This window comes from Pteronotus mesoamericanus, unplaced genomic scaffold, assembly GCF_021234165.1.
Source record: "Pteronotus mesoamericanus isolate MK-2021 breed Mesoamerican mustached bat unplaced genomic scaffold, CSHL_Meso_final contig_74, whole genome shotgun sequence".
Lineage (NCBI taxonomy): Eukaryota > Metazoa > Chordata > Mammalia > Chiroptera > Mormoopidae > Pteronotus > Pteronotus mesoamericanus.
Genome location: NW_026555247.1, coordinates 27,996,250 through 28,011,017, shown reverse-complemented (window position 1 = coordinate 28,011,017; position 14,768 = coordinate 27,996,250). Strand labels below are relative to the sequence as shown.

The 14,768-nt window shown below is 35.3% G+C and overlaps 1 protein-coding gene across 2 annotated transcripts in view; it reads right to left on the bottom strand.

Annotated features, from left to right (window-relative positions):
- Window positions 1-5,640: 5,640 nt before the first annotated feature.
- ME2 (malic enzyme 2) overlaps window positions 5,641-14,768 on the bottom strand; it is a 42,873-nt gene continuing 33,745 nt past the window's right edge. For both annotated transcript variants that reach the window (XM_054583666.1, XM_054583665.1), the window contains exons 14-16: window positions 12,048-12,118; window positions 11,299-11,397; window positions 5,641-6,451 (exon numbers count right to left, since the gene is read on the bottom strand). In XM_054583666.1, the coding sequence (XP_054439641.1) occupies window positions 6,284-6,451; window positions 11,299-11,397; window positions 12,048-12,118 (338 nt within the window). In that variant the 3' untranslated portion in view covers window positions 5,641-6,283. The remainder of the gene's footprint in view (window positions 6,452-11,298; window positions 11,398-12,047; window positions 12,119-14,768) is intronic.

Here is a 14,768-nt window from a genome sequence, read left to right as displayed (position 1 = left end):
TACCTCCATGGTATCATTTAAAATGTTCCTCTATTCTCCGTATTCCCTATCATGTGGAATTTAGATCTAGCTGCCTGTTCTGATTCAGGGTCTGGTTTTTCTGTCGAGTTGGCTTCGTAGGTGATGCTGAGTACTTTCTGATTTAGCATTCTAACTGTTCCTGATTTAGTATTCTAATATTAGGGTCTTGGAATATATATGTGTGGGGTGAAGGGAGAGAAGAAGTGAGAAATAATCTTTATTGCAATGATAACTAAATAAGGAGAGGAATAGAGTAGAAAGCTGCACAAAAGGAAATTAAAAAATGAGGTGTACACTTGGTGCTCCACTTATGAATTAGGTCTGACAATATATTCCCAAGGGATCAAGTATTCAGGGGCGCGCGTGTGCGTGCATGCGTGCGTGCGTGCGTGTGCGTGTGTGTGTGTGTGTGTGTGAAGGTTTAATAATAGCAAGTTTTCCTCTGGCTGGTGTGGCTCACTGGATTGAGTGCCGGCCTGTGAGTCAAAAGGTCGCTGGTTCAATTCCCAATTAAGGCACATGGCTGGGTTGTGGGCCAGGTTCCCCAGTTAGGGGAGTGCAAGAGGCAACCAATGTATCTCTCGCACAGCGCTGTTTCTCTCCCTCTCTTTCTCCCTCCCTTTCCCTCTCTCTAAAAATAAATAAATAAAATCTTCAAAAAAAAAATAACACCAATTTTTAAAAGTGCGCTATATACAGCCACCTTTAAAAACGAGGTCACGGGGTGGTGAACACATAATATACAGATGAAGTATTATAGAATTGTACACCCGAAACCTACATAACTTTATTAACCAATGTCACCCCAATAAATTCAATAAAAAAAATAAATCAGTCATGTTTTAAAGTTAAAAAATAAAAACAAGGTCATAATGAATTTTTATGTATAGGAAAACTTTACTAATAAAAAACACACATCTCATTACAATATATTACAAAAAAGGGGAAAAAATCACATCGTTATGAAGTTTAGACTGATTTCTGGAACTACCCGTAATAAGTCTATCTTATACAATATACTCTATAGAATGCATTCCTCTTAAACTAGTATTCCCATAAGCAATTGCTACAAGACTATTTCATCTCCTTATCTTAAATACAAAAGTGAGGAAGGCTAAGCAGTGACTTTTGCCACATGTGGCTTCCCTGAAGCCAATAATTAATTTAATAACATCCCGTTATTAAAGGGAACACAATATCAATTGCAAAAATATGGTTTTAATTTCAGTTAATTTTAAAGGTCATCAGTATAAGTTTAAAGGTCAAAGTATAATGAATTATTAGGAGAAATTTTATTTTGTCAAATATTTAGCTAAAATAAGACTCAGAAATTCTTTATTCCACACATGGATATTACTACTTCTTAACTGTCCTCACCTTTTAATGGAAGAAGTTATATACATCCATATAATACAATAGAAATCATTTAAAATATATCTTACAATTCAAATTCACATTGACGTTGGCAGATTCTTAAAACCGATTTGCCCAGAAATGATAGCAGTCTGTGGTTCTGTGCAGATGACCAAATCCAAAGATGTTAGTGAACTGGCTACTGAGAATCTGTTGTCATTTATCACATTCAAAAACAATTTTTTAATGTTTATATCCAATACTTAAAGTTCTGAAGGCTAATGAGTCAGATAGGTTTATACTTGAATTATAAATGGGAACAAAGTAAAAAACCAAATGAACTGGTAAAATGTGTTCTAAGGGACCTAAGATGACTCCATAAGAGCGGGTGGAGAGTTTCATCTAAAGTAATGATTCCTGACGATGAGGCACTTAAGACCCAGATAAAGCCATCTGTCACAGAGGCCCTCCTTCCCTGAAGGGGCTGAGGCTCCGTGTCTGCTCTCTGCCACTCACCAGCTGGGAGCTTGGGCAAGGCGGTTAATTTCTGTGCCTGGAGCCCTTCCCTCTGACACAGCCGACGGGGGCGGGGAGGGTGACAGAAGACGACTCTGAAGCCCGAGTGTAATGATGCACGTAGCATACTTAGACAACGGTGCCTGGCAGAGGAGGTGCGAGCCATAAAATGGATCATTATTTGCTAATTGTACATATCTAACGTGTTGGTGATATTTCAATGATTATATAGGAATCAATGATTTGCTAGAACATACACTTAAAATTAGGCAAAGGAAAACAATTTTCCTAGAAAATACTGAAAACTGGGGAATAGATTTCTCCTTAGTTTTAAAGTTTTAAAAAGTATGCTGAATGTAGGGATAACTTCCTAAATAGCAAAGTGACAAATACATTTTTATTTGGAAAATAAACAAAATTAAATAGCTATTTGAAAAAATTTATTGACAAAAACCTGTTACAGTTATTGTACAAAACATCTAAAAGTCATTTACCTTAATTTGTATATTTTATGCAACTGAACTATGAACACATTTCCGTACCATACCTTACTTCCTTTTCTCTTTGAGAGGCACAACTTTCCTTGTCCAAGAAAGGAAAATAATTGTTTTAAATCTAATCGCTAGTTTATCTCAGTAACTCCTGAGATTAAGGCAAGGATTAACGGAACTAGGCAATAAAAGTTGTGTCTTAATTAGGCCCAGTTGAATTTATTAACATTTGAAATAAAAGCATTGAACTTTGCTTACATATAAACATCTTATTCTGACTTCAGATGATGGGGAAGTTTTCTGTAGTTGAATTATCTTGAATATTTTGAATACTAAGCATGTTACTTTCACTTGTCTGTAGAGGATTTTTCAACATTTAGGTGCCCATCAAAGTGCAAATCACAAATCGGTTGAGACCCAAAGCAGATAATGAGTCTGTCCCATTTTCTATGAAGCCACAATGTGCCTGTACCTGAATGTGTGCGTCTTGTTTGGGAAGAAAATAGGACATTGGTTCTATTTCATTCTTTGAGACAGTCCCTTTAAATGGAATCCCAGTAGAGAGCTTTGAGATTTATATTAATACTCTCAAGTATTATGCATGCTCCACAGAGCTGATTCCATTTTGGTGAATTCAACAGAACACTGGAGCTGTTCGCTGTATGGAGAAATAATCTTTGAGGGAGGGATACTGAATGGGTTTAAGAAATAAGCGGGAGGAGCTTTTGGCTGAAGTAGTCATTCCAAGGCATGACTTTTCCTTCTCTACCATCTCCTCTGTGCTTAGTTATCTGAGAGCAGTAGATAATGCTCCACACTCCTTAGTGATTACTATGCTTTGGTCTCAATTTGTTACTCCTTTCCAAAGGAGAATGTAGAATTTTATTTCTCCAGAGGCTGATAATTTAAAGAAAAGACAAAGGATAGGGTAGTCTTATCACGAAACAAATCAAGAATAGAGAAGAAACGAATATTCATTTGATAACTAATCTTTTATAAATGAAAACTGTTTGCTAGGTATTACTTAATAAGTACATTTAAAATCAGTAATTTAGAATTGAACAGTATTCTAGTTATGCATTTTCCAAAAAAAATCTGCTTTAAAGTTTTTTGTTCTTATAAACATGTTAAAAACTATACATATCAAAAAGAGATGGAATCAATTCTTTGTAAGAACATAATTTCAGTTATCTTTTTTCATACACGGTACATACTCCACGAGCATTGAACTTAAATTGCGCGCCGCACTCGGCACTCAGAAGCAATGCCATTCCATGCGTTCTCTGTAGCAGCAGCACGGGCACCACCTGGGAGCTTGTCAAAAACGCAGAATCTTGGGCTCCACCCTGACCCACTGCATCCACAGGACTGGGTTAGCTCTCTATGGGATTCAGACACCTGCTTTAAAGCAGTGATTGGGAGACTAAGGGAAGTGTGTGCTGAGGATACACCTACTAGGGCTCTGCCCCAGGTGGTCCAGGGGGCCTGGGCGTAGGGGGCGGAAGCCTCTGCATTTTAAAGAAGGTTCATGGTGATTTTGAGGCAATTTTCTGGTTAAAAATTCTTTAGAAAGGTTTCACCAAAACCTTTAACACTTTCCCACTTCAGTCAATAAACCTTACCCTTAGTAGTTATCCAATTTGTTTCACACCACCAGTGTTAGTACCAGAGTAGAAAAACATGTAGTCTCACCTGTCCCTATTAAATAATTTTGGACAATCTACAGAATTTCTTCTTTATTCAAAGGAATTAAAATGACTCTCCATTCCTGCTTTTCAAAATAATTACCTTGTTGCTAGGTAAACATTTCCATAGAAATCCAAATGTTTTGGTTTCTTTTCCAATTTGGTGCAATTATTCCATCCGCGTCCCATCGTGGTGACAATTCCTGCCTGTATTCTTAGCGTTAATATTAAAATTTTTTTCTTCAATTTACATCCAATAATTGTTACTTGTTAAAATATTGGTTGGTAAATATATATGACAGAATAAGTTGCTTTAAATATATATAATCTTTCCCTTATTTAAGTAAGCTAGATGGTATTTGACCTTGTTTTTTTCCTTGAAATATTTATCATTTCCATGAGGACTGTACTAGACATGTCAATAAGCTAACATGTTAGTAAAATTTCTAAGTAGAATTCAGCACATGTCCCTGCCTTCAATAAGCATTAAGCAAAAATCAGGTTTGGAATTATACTTGTAATGTTAAACTAAAATCAAGATTTCACGGAGAATATTTTTGGAAGTGATTGTGTTTTGACAAAGGCAATATGAAAAACATAAACCTTTCATATTTAATTAAAAGAAACCAATTGTGACCCAGTTGCTAATTTTATGAAATACATGTATGTAACAGACTTCTGACTTCACTTATCTGTTAAATGAATTCACCAGTTGCATTTTCCCACACTCTGAATGGCAATGACATTTTGAGCATTCTTAAAATGCTGAATTATACTAAAAATTATTGAGACTTAATTTCTACCTATAGGGAGAAGAAAAGATGAAAATAAAAATGAAGTCTCCTTTTTTCCCCTACAGAATATTATATCTAACATATCAAGGACTGCAGAGAGAAATGTCAAGTAATGTGCACGCTGATATGTAGCTCTGAATAATTGTAGTGTTTAAAAATTTTATTCCCTCAAAGCAACTATGTTAGGCATATATATAGAGATAGTTCTACTTCTCAAGATGACTTTGGTTTCCTTTAGAACTCTTCAATATGTAAGCCACATAAAACACTGGTCTCCCTAGCCAATTATTACTCATTTTACCGGGATGAAAAATGGCATGAGAATGGACTATTAAAAATGATTTGAACACTTACCTTGTTCATCCCCATTTAGCTCTAAATTAGTTTTGGTGGTTTCAAAAAATTAAATCTGTCTTTAATGGAGAAAGAATTGCCACTAACATATTCAAAGGGATGTCTCCAAGGAACATTCCAAAATGAGCATCGCTACTGGAATCAGTGTACAACCTCTTCACTTAAATGTGACTCAGATATGAAACATATCACTAATTTCTTAAAAGCCATATGATGTCAGTCATAATATATGCATTAGGGATCCTACACCCCCTCCTTAGAGTCATCTAGAAATTAAGAAGATGAAAATATGTGTTTTTTCCTAACAAGCAAAGCTAAATTTCTACTTGGGCAATAAAAAGCATAATTGAAGCAATTAAATTTAAGTTATTATCTTTATTAAATAAAAAAGTTACACTGATTTTTATACACTGTTGAAAAGAATGACTATTTTTAAATTTGTCTAAAGGCAGCAGTAGTTCCCATCTCTCTCTCACAATGTTATAGTTAGGCCTTAATTTAGTCTAACAAATAAATAATAGGGTAGATTTTTCATATTCCTCTGGCTCTTTACACTGGAAAGGAATTTCAGAGCATGAAGAGCAAAGAAAAGAACATTTTAGATAGGCAATCTATCCTTAGATTTTGGTTAAATTTGGCTTTTTCTCAAAATTCTCTGCACATCGCCACAGAAGTTCATCCTTTGGTGGCCCAAAAAGGACCAGGTGAAGGTTATTACCTACAATAGTAAAGAACACACACTTCGGCGAGTGTGAACAAGAGCACAGGTGAAGACATTTCCAAATACGTTTTGAACATCTCTTTGACATGGTGTGATCTACAGATCAGAACGAAAGCATTGTGATTGTTTGATGGCAGGGTGCTGGTGGGCATAAACAATGTGCTCAACACATCTACCCCATCCAGAAGTGTAGAAAACTTGAAGTTATTTTCACGGGGAAAAATAAGTCGGGCAAAGCAGTGGGGGAGAATAAAAACACAGTAAAACCCCACAAACTTGAGAACTTTATATTTTTGTCTGAAAAAAGGGGTTCCCTGAAGCATGGGAAGTATGTGTGGGTGGGTGCTTCTATTCCGATAGCGGGGGAGGGCTTGCTGCAGATTCTGGCCATTCATACACATCTGGCAGCATGGAGTCGTATTCACTTCGCCATATTCTTTCTTTAACATACTTGGCCTTGTCCTCAGGTTCTGGGTATCGGAAAGCCATTTTATTAGCATACAGGTATTCTGTAACCTGTAAAGTAAATAAGATTACTGTGTAGGCTCTGACTATTAACCTATTTGAGAGAAAAAGTACTATTAAAACACCGAGAGATGAATTTAAAAGGAAGGCATTTTTCTTTTTTCAAAATAAAATACATTACTTTGACTCATTTCAAAACATTTTGAGACTACTGAAAGTTTTTAAAAGATGAAAAAGTAATCATCTGCTATCTTACCATAGTTCGACATGTTTAAAGTTACCGGCCTCAACCTTAATTACTGGCATTTACTTAACGCTTCACACCCAACACACAATTTGAAGCTATACTCTGTGTCAGTCAAGTACAACCACTTGGGTACTTTGTCCAGCTTGTGTCCTTTCTGCCCAATGTTCTGCCGAAACCGTGTGTAGGAGACTACTTAATCGTAGCTGACTGGAGTGGAGTGAAAACCTAACCAAAGTGAGCCTGATATTTTTGCTCTAGAATTAGGAGTAAGAGACATAAAAAGTATTAAAATTCAAGTTTTGGACATTAGAATAATAAGACCACATAAACCTATACATGGCAGCTCACCACCATCACTGAGTGCCGGGCATGTTCTATGTGCTTTACAAGAACCAAATGAGGGAAGTGTTATTATTATTATTATTATTATTATTCTCATTTTACATGAGGACGCCAAAGTATAAGGAGTTTAAGTAACTTGCCAAAGGTACTGTAGTTATGTGAGCTGTGTTTTAAAGCCAAAACATTCTGAATTTAGATCCCAGACCCTAAACCGTTAAGCTAGACTATTTCCCACTTAAACGAGCTTGAAAGAATTTCTGATCTTTGCAAGCAAGCCACACATCCTAATTGCTGGTGAGCATAAACCTGCTGAATCTCCATTTTGGTGTAAAATTACACAGAAAAAAAAGCTTCCTCATAGGGTGGCACAGTGCCTGTCTGTCATACAGTAAGTTCAAGTTATGATTTTAGTTTAACTTGAAACTGTATAGTAACAGTCTTGGCTGGTGTGGCTTAGTGGATTGAGTGCCAGCCCGCAAACTGAAGGGTCGTCGATTTGATTCCCAGTCAGGGCATGTTCCTGGGTTGCAGACCAGGTTCCCCAGTAGGGGGCACTCGAGAGGCAACCACACATTGATGTTTCCCTCTTTCTCCCTCCCTTCCTCTCTCTAAAAATAAATAAATTAAAAAAATTTTTTGTCCAAATGGTGACGACTACTAAAGTTTATTACACCTTTCTAAAAGAAAAACTTAACCAAAAAATAGTGATTATTAAAAATAATTCTTGGTCCTAGGAGGTCAATCTCACTGTATTTTGTGATGGAAAATATTACAAGTATTTTCTAGACGACTGTTGGAAACATAGTTGTATCCACAAAAAAGACTGGGGGCGAGGCATGAGTTCAGAGTTCTCCCTGGTCAAGCAGGCACGCAGCAGGTGACTGGCGGCTGGACAAAAGCGCTCAGTAGCTCTGGTTGAGGTTGGGGGACAGAAACAAAGCACTGCTCACTCTCCTGATTCCTTGCTCCTACACAAAGGAAAGCCTTAAACCAGTGGAGAAGGAGCAAACTACCACCCCGCTAAAGGGAAGAGATATGATCCTGATACTGTGATCCTAAACCGATCTTCTTCCTCATGCATTACCTTTCATGTGAATACACCAGTAAACCTCTGAATGCACTGGTATCTTCCAAAATCTGTCATACCTGTAATGTCACTCTGTTAAGGTCTAATGTTGGACTCCACTGATGGTAGCTCTGGGCTCTAAAATCTTCTACTGTTTGGCAAGGTATTCACTCAGACTCTCAAGTCTGGCATTTGGGCGTTTAGACAAGTTTAAGATAACATACAAATCTTATCTTAGGCCATTTTCCTACCTATATTACTTAAGACTCCAACTCAACTGGTTTGGTTCCTTTTTCCTACATTATCATCCTTTACTAAATCCCAGTATTATTGGCTTAGTTTATGAGTATCAAAATAATGCAACAATAACATTAAAAGTCAAAGGGGTAAAATTTTATGATCATCAATATAAAAGTTGAAAATGTAGTTGATGAATTTATCTAATCCTGATGTTTAAGAAATCTTAGTAAATTAGGAATAGAAGCCCACTTCTTTAAAAAGATTAAAAAATATTTATTGCCCTGGCAGGTGTGGCTCAGTGTGCCAGCCTGCAGACTGAAAGGCTGCCGGTTCAGTTCCCGATCAGGGCACATGCCTGGGGTGTGAGCCAGGTCCCCAGCTGAGGGGCGTGCAAGAGGTAACCAACCAATGTTTCTCTCGCACACCGATGTTTCTCTCCCTCTCGCTCTCTCCTTTCCCCTCTCTCTAAAAATAAATAAAGTATTTAAAAAATATTTATTCAATCAAAGCTAGGATCACATATATTATTAAAGAAAGCCCTTATCAACCCAATTGCTCAACTGCTCAAGTACCAAATAATTTAGTAAAATAGGGGGAAAAAGGAGCCATATACTTTTTTTTTTTTTTTAAGAGAGAGAGAGAAAAACATCAGTTTGTTGTTCCACTTATTGATGCATTCATTGATTGATTGTTATGTGTGCCCTGACCAGGGACTGAACTCGCAACCTTAGTGTATTGGGACGATGCTCCAACAACTGAGGTACTCGGCCAGGGTAAGCTATGTATATTTTTTTCAATGAGAAATTATTTGCAGATAATTCAAAACTCAACAATTCCAAAAGAATTAACTAAGAAACTATTAAAAAAAATTAAGGCTGTTCAACAAAGAAACTGGTTATCAGGTAAATTCACAAAAACCAGTACCTTCCCTATATATCAGAAATGACCAGGGAGGAAATATATATGGATAGAAAACTTTTATTATATACAAAAACAAAAAAATTTAAATATCTAGGAAAATAAGTACTGAGACATGCCACATTTACATGAAGAAAACAACAGAATTATATTGGAAGACCTAAACCCAAAAAAAACCTTAGGTAGAGAGAGGTATTAAATGGGGAAGAGCCAGTACCGAAAGACTCAATTTCACCTATTTGGTTTATAAATATGACATACTTGTATAAATAATTGCAGAATTTTCTCTAAATGCAAAAAGTTGAAAAACTGTGATGGAAAATATATAGTATCAAATAATACAATTTATCCATATTATAATAATAATTAAGATAGTGCCTAATGATAGACAAATATGATCAGGAACTGACTCCCAGTAATAGATTTAAAGATCTTATGCTAATAAGCATAAAAGGGATTATTCTCAATCAATTGGTGGTGAGGCAACTGGCTAACTATATTCAGAAAAAAAATTTTCTCTGTCTCACATCGCACACTAAAATAAATCTCAGGGATTAAAAAGTTTTATGTTATTAGAAAATGCAAGTAGATATTTATATAATTTTTGAGTGGGAGAAGGCATTAATGTTCATAAAAGGTGAGAAACAATCCATAAAATTAACAGATAATTTCATGAAAGAGCTTTTGAAAAATGGCACATCAAACAATTCCAAAAGTTAGCCTAATTGACAAATGCGGCAATACCTCTACCATAGCAAACAGAAGGATTATTACCTTTAATAAAGAGCTCTTATAAATCAGTATTAGGAAATAGAAAGACAGCCCTGCCCAGTGGGGCTCAGGTGGTTAGAGAGTTGTCCTGTGGAAGAAACGTGATTCTGGTCGGGACACACACCCAGGTTGTGAGTTTGATCCCCACTGGGGCACATACAAAAAGGCAACCAATCAATGTTTCTCTCTCACATTGACATTTTCCTCTCTCTCTCTCAAAAAGCAATGAAAATAAATGTCTTTGGGTGAGGATAAAAAAATAATAATAAAAAAAGAAAGTAGAAAGACAAATATAAAAATAAGCAAAGCTCATGAATAGGCAGCTCATAGAATAGGACTGTTCAATAAACACCCAATATTCCTCACTGTAATAATAAAATAAGTGCTTTAAATAAAAATGAGATGCATTTTTCACATATTAAATACACAAGATTTGCCCTGGCTGGTATGGCTCAGTGGACTGAGTGCCGGCCTGCAGACCACAGGGTCTCTGGTTCGATTACCAGCCAGGGCACATGCCTGGGTTGAGGGCCAGGTCCCCAGCAGGGGGCGGACAAGAGGCAACCAATCTGTTTCTCAGGCACATCAATGTTTCTCTCCCTCTATTTCTCCCTTGCTTCCCCCTCTCCAAAAATAAATAAATAAAATCTTTTAAAAAATACACAAAATATTAAAAATAATAATTCTTAAGTATTGGCAAAGGTGTAGGAAAACAAATACACTCATATCTAATGGGTACAATGTAAATCAGTACTTTTTTCCAAAGAACTTTTTTGCAATATGTGTCAGCAGTCTTAGCATGTTAATACCTTTTGTCCTCACAATTGGAAATTTATCTTAAAGAAAAACAATCACAAATGCACATGAAGTCTTATCTAAGGATGTTCACTACAATACTATTTCTACCAAAATGAAAAACACTTCAATGACCAAAAAGAAATGGTTAAACTAATTACAATATAATAAAGAGAGTTACAAGCAGCATTAATGATCACACATGAGAATTATCATTGATTTATGTAGCAAAAGGCTTACAATATATCAAGTGGAAAAAAGCGCAGTGAGAAACCAATTATGAACATAGGCACAGGTAACTGGGCATGTGTGCACACATGTATTTATGTGTTTGCAAAGAAAAAGGACAAAAAGGCAACAAACCCCAAATAATAATGGGGTTATATTTTGGTAGAATATGGGTGACCTAAAATTTCTTCTTTGCAACCTCTAAGTGTTTCAAATTTTTCTCTAAGGAACTTGTGTTACATAAGAAAATGCCATTAAAATTTATGTGAAGAGGCATAAGCTATTACTTACTTTAATAGCAATGTTAATAGAAACTTCCTGAATATTAGCAAGAGGTGGGTAAAGTCTCCCTTGAGCTAGCTCTTTATCCGTCAACTGATTTGTCAGTGCCTAAAGAGAAAAACAAAACTTTACTTTTGTTTGTTTATATAATACAGAATAATAAAGACATGATGAAATAGAAAAAAGGGTTGGGGGAGCAGAGAATAATACAGGTAACATAATTCCCTTACTTCTAGCAGGAATACAGTTAAACTATTACAGAAATTAAAACTGTTCACCACTAAACAAGAAATAACCATATTTAAAGACTTCTTGATGTATTTTACTTAACATACAGTTTGGCATGATTACAACAGTAACTATGAAAATGGACATTAATATTGTATTAATGTGAGTTATTCAAAACTCATATTGCCAAGTTTGTAGTTCTAATTACTCCAAATAAATCAGCAATTGCCAATAAAAACTCACAAGGACATACATTTTACCTATGCTGTCACAATATGTTACCTTCACATACATATAATATAGGTGCAGTAGATGTGTTATAAATGTGAAAGGATTCGTAGGTTACCCTCAAACATTTGAAAAATCATGATAAAAAATAATTTTATGAAAAAGTAGATGGGCAACTCAAAAAAGCAATGGATGAGGAACTTCCTTTCCATTCACAAGTCAGATTTAACCCTTTTTCTTTCTACTTTTAACCTTTACAATTCATATTTTATAAATAATCAAACAATATTTAAAACATTTACCTTTGCAGCTTCTAGGAAAACATGGTCACTTATATGCCGGGTGTTACAGAGAATAACAGCTAAAGCTACACCTAGAATACATTTTAAACAGTTTATTTAGTAAGTTACCTTTTCAAATTGTGAAAAGAGCCAAATAAATTCCCAGATTTAAAGCAAGTCAATAGTAATCCACCCCCACCCCAACCACTATCCCCCAAAAACAAAGAAGCCAAGAAAAAAACAGAAGTGTTGCATAAATGTCATCAGCTGCCAAATTCCTCATTAGTCAAACATGATATAAAAAATGTCTTTGTTAAAATCAGCAAAGTATTCTTTCCATGCTCTATGCCTTTATACCACAGAAATGTTGTTGGATAGATTAGATTGATGTGAACATCATCAAGTTCTAGAGAGATACGATCATTGATGGGAGAGTTTCTATTACAGATGGTAGGTCTCAGGAGATAAGCAGGGTAGAACTCTACACAACCACAGCTATATGGGAAAAAAGGAGAAAAATTCATATACAAAAGCACTTGGATATTCACAGGCTAAAGTCTTCTTTGACAACTGTTATAGCATGCTTACTTACAGCCAGCCTACGTATGGTATAAATCTACCTGTTTGGAAATCTTAATTAGAGCCTGTTGTCAGCTGTTCAGGGAGAAGCCAACAAGGAGAAAGACATAAGTGCAAAGGAAATTTGTGTCACATCCCTATCTTACTCAACATAGTCTTTCACTGAAACAAGCAACTAAGAATCACCAGAAATTTATGGAAAAGAAACAGAATAAAGGGAGAAATACTTAAAAGAATCCTAACTTTCCAGAGACATTGGAAAGAACATTGCAACTTTTTAAAAAGATAAAAGCTGTTATTAAAAAAAGAGTGATTCTAGGATATAAAAAAAACTTTAGGAATTTAAAAAATTGCTGAACTGACAGAATTGAGTACATAGGAAATTAAGCAATTATTGTTAATTTCCTTTGCTATGACACCACTAATATGGTTATGTTTAATAAAAAATTAGTTTTATAGAGATACGTACTAAAGTGCTTTTGAATGAAATTATATGATGTCTCTGATTTGCTTTAAAATAACCCAGTGAAGGTCAAGTTCTGGGAAATATGACTAGCCACATGTTGATAGCTGCTAAAAAGTGGGACATTAGAACATGGGATTTCAACCTTACCTCTGACTTTGTATATGATTAATATTTTCCATAATAAAAAGGAAAAAACCCAACTGAAACAAAACATACCTAGAAGTGCTAAAAAAACAGAACAGATACAGATGAATAAATGAGCACTAGAGAAACCCCCCCTATTATGTGATAAAATAGGCAGAGGTGAAACCATGAAATAAAATTTACAAGCCAAGGGCAATAGAGGGATTTGGCCACAGTCTAACACATGTTCCATAAGGAAAACACAGAAATAATGGAAGAAATTGGGCAGGGGGGAGATTTAAAAGAATCCTTTGGAAAAGAAGGTATCTGGCCCACCCGCAGACACACGTGATAACTGAAAATAAGCCCAAACCAGGATGTATCCCCATTAACCTTTCACAAATTTAAAGATAGAGAAAACTGTTAAACATTACTAGGGAGATAAAGCTATCACGTATAACGGAATGAGAATCTCGCTGATATCAGATTTCTCATTAGCAATACTGGCCACTAAAAGTGAAAGGAGAAACTTTTTCAAAGGTCTGTGGAGAATGACTTCAAAGCTACGTATCTCCATCCAACCAAACCATCAAAGAAAGGGACAAAATAAAGACATTTTCAGAGACGTAAAAACTCAGGAAATTTTTTTCCATGCTTTTATAAAAAATTTTACAAAGATGTATTCCAGAAAAAGAAAACCAAAACAAGACTAATATAGAGAGAAATAGCATCAAGACAGAGAGGAATAGCACACACGTAGAAGAGAGAGAATAAGGAAACATGGGACACAAGAAAGAATTTGTTGTGGAGTAGTATCAAGAAAAAAAATGAAGCAAGCTAGCAAAAAATTAAAGAAGAATTCAATATACTTGACACTTGAATGACTTAAAATTTTGTGATACAGAATTGAGTATTATACAATATTTATCAAATTACACTCAGGTTGAGATGGTAAATAACATTTACAAATCATTTAATTTCAGAGCCAATCTATAGACAAAGCATGGAAGATGACATAAATGTCTAAAAAATGCTCTCTACCATGAGTAATATTAACTAACCAAAAGTGAGAGATGAAATAAGAAACACAGACTTTTTCCATTTTTCACTGTGGGAAGCTAATGAAAACTGTCTTGAGTTGTTTAACAAAAGTTCTTTAAGTGTGTTACCTAAAGATAAAGGTAACTACTAGGAAAACTAAAAGTTGCAGTGACACAAATTGGGTGGTAGAGAGAGAAAACAAGTATTAGAACATCAATGTGCACTATTGCTTATATTTCACCACTGACAGCGGCTATGGTTGAGAGCTGAGATGAGGAGGTACCCAGGGGAAATGAGGAGAGTTGTATCATTATGCCATTCTGTTCCTTTTGCATTTTTATGAGCCATGTACTACGTTATTTCTATAATAAAAACAAGTTTAACAAAGAATATGAGTAAATTTTCAAGACAAATAGAGCAAGGTGGATTTGCTGAATTCCTTGAATTTCCCTGTACAGTCATACTAAAATCTGGTATGTTTTGTTGTCCACTTTAATCTTAAACTCTAAAGAATTTCATGAAGTATTTATATG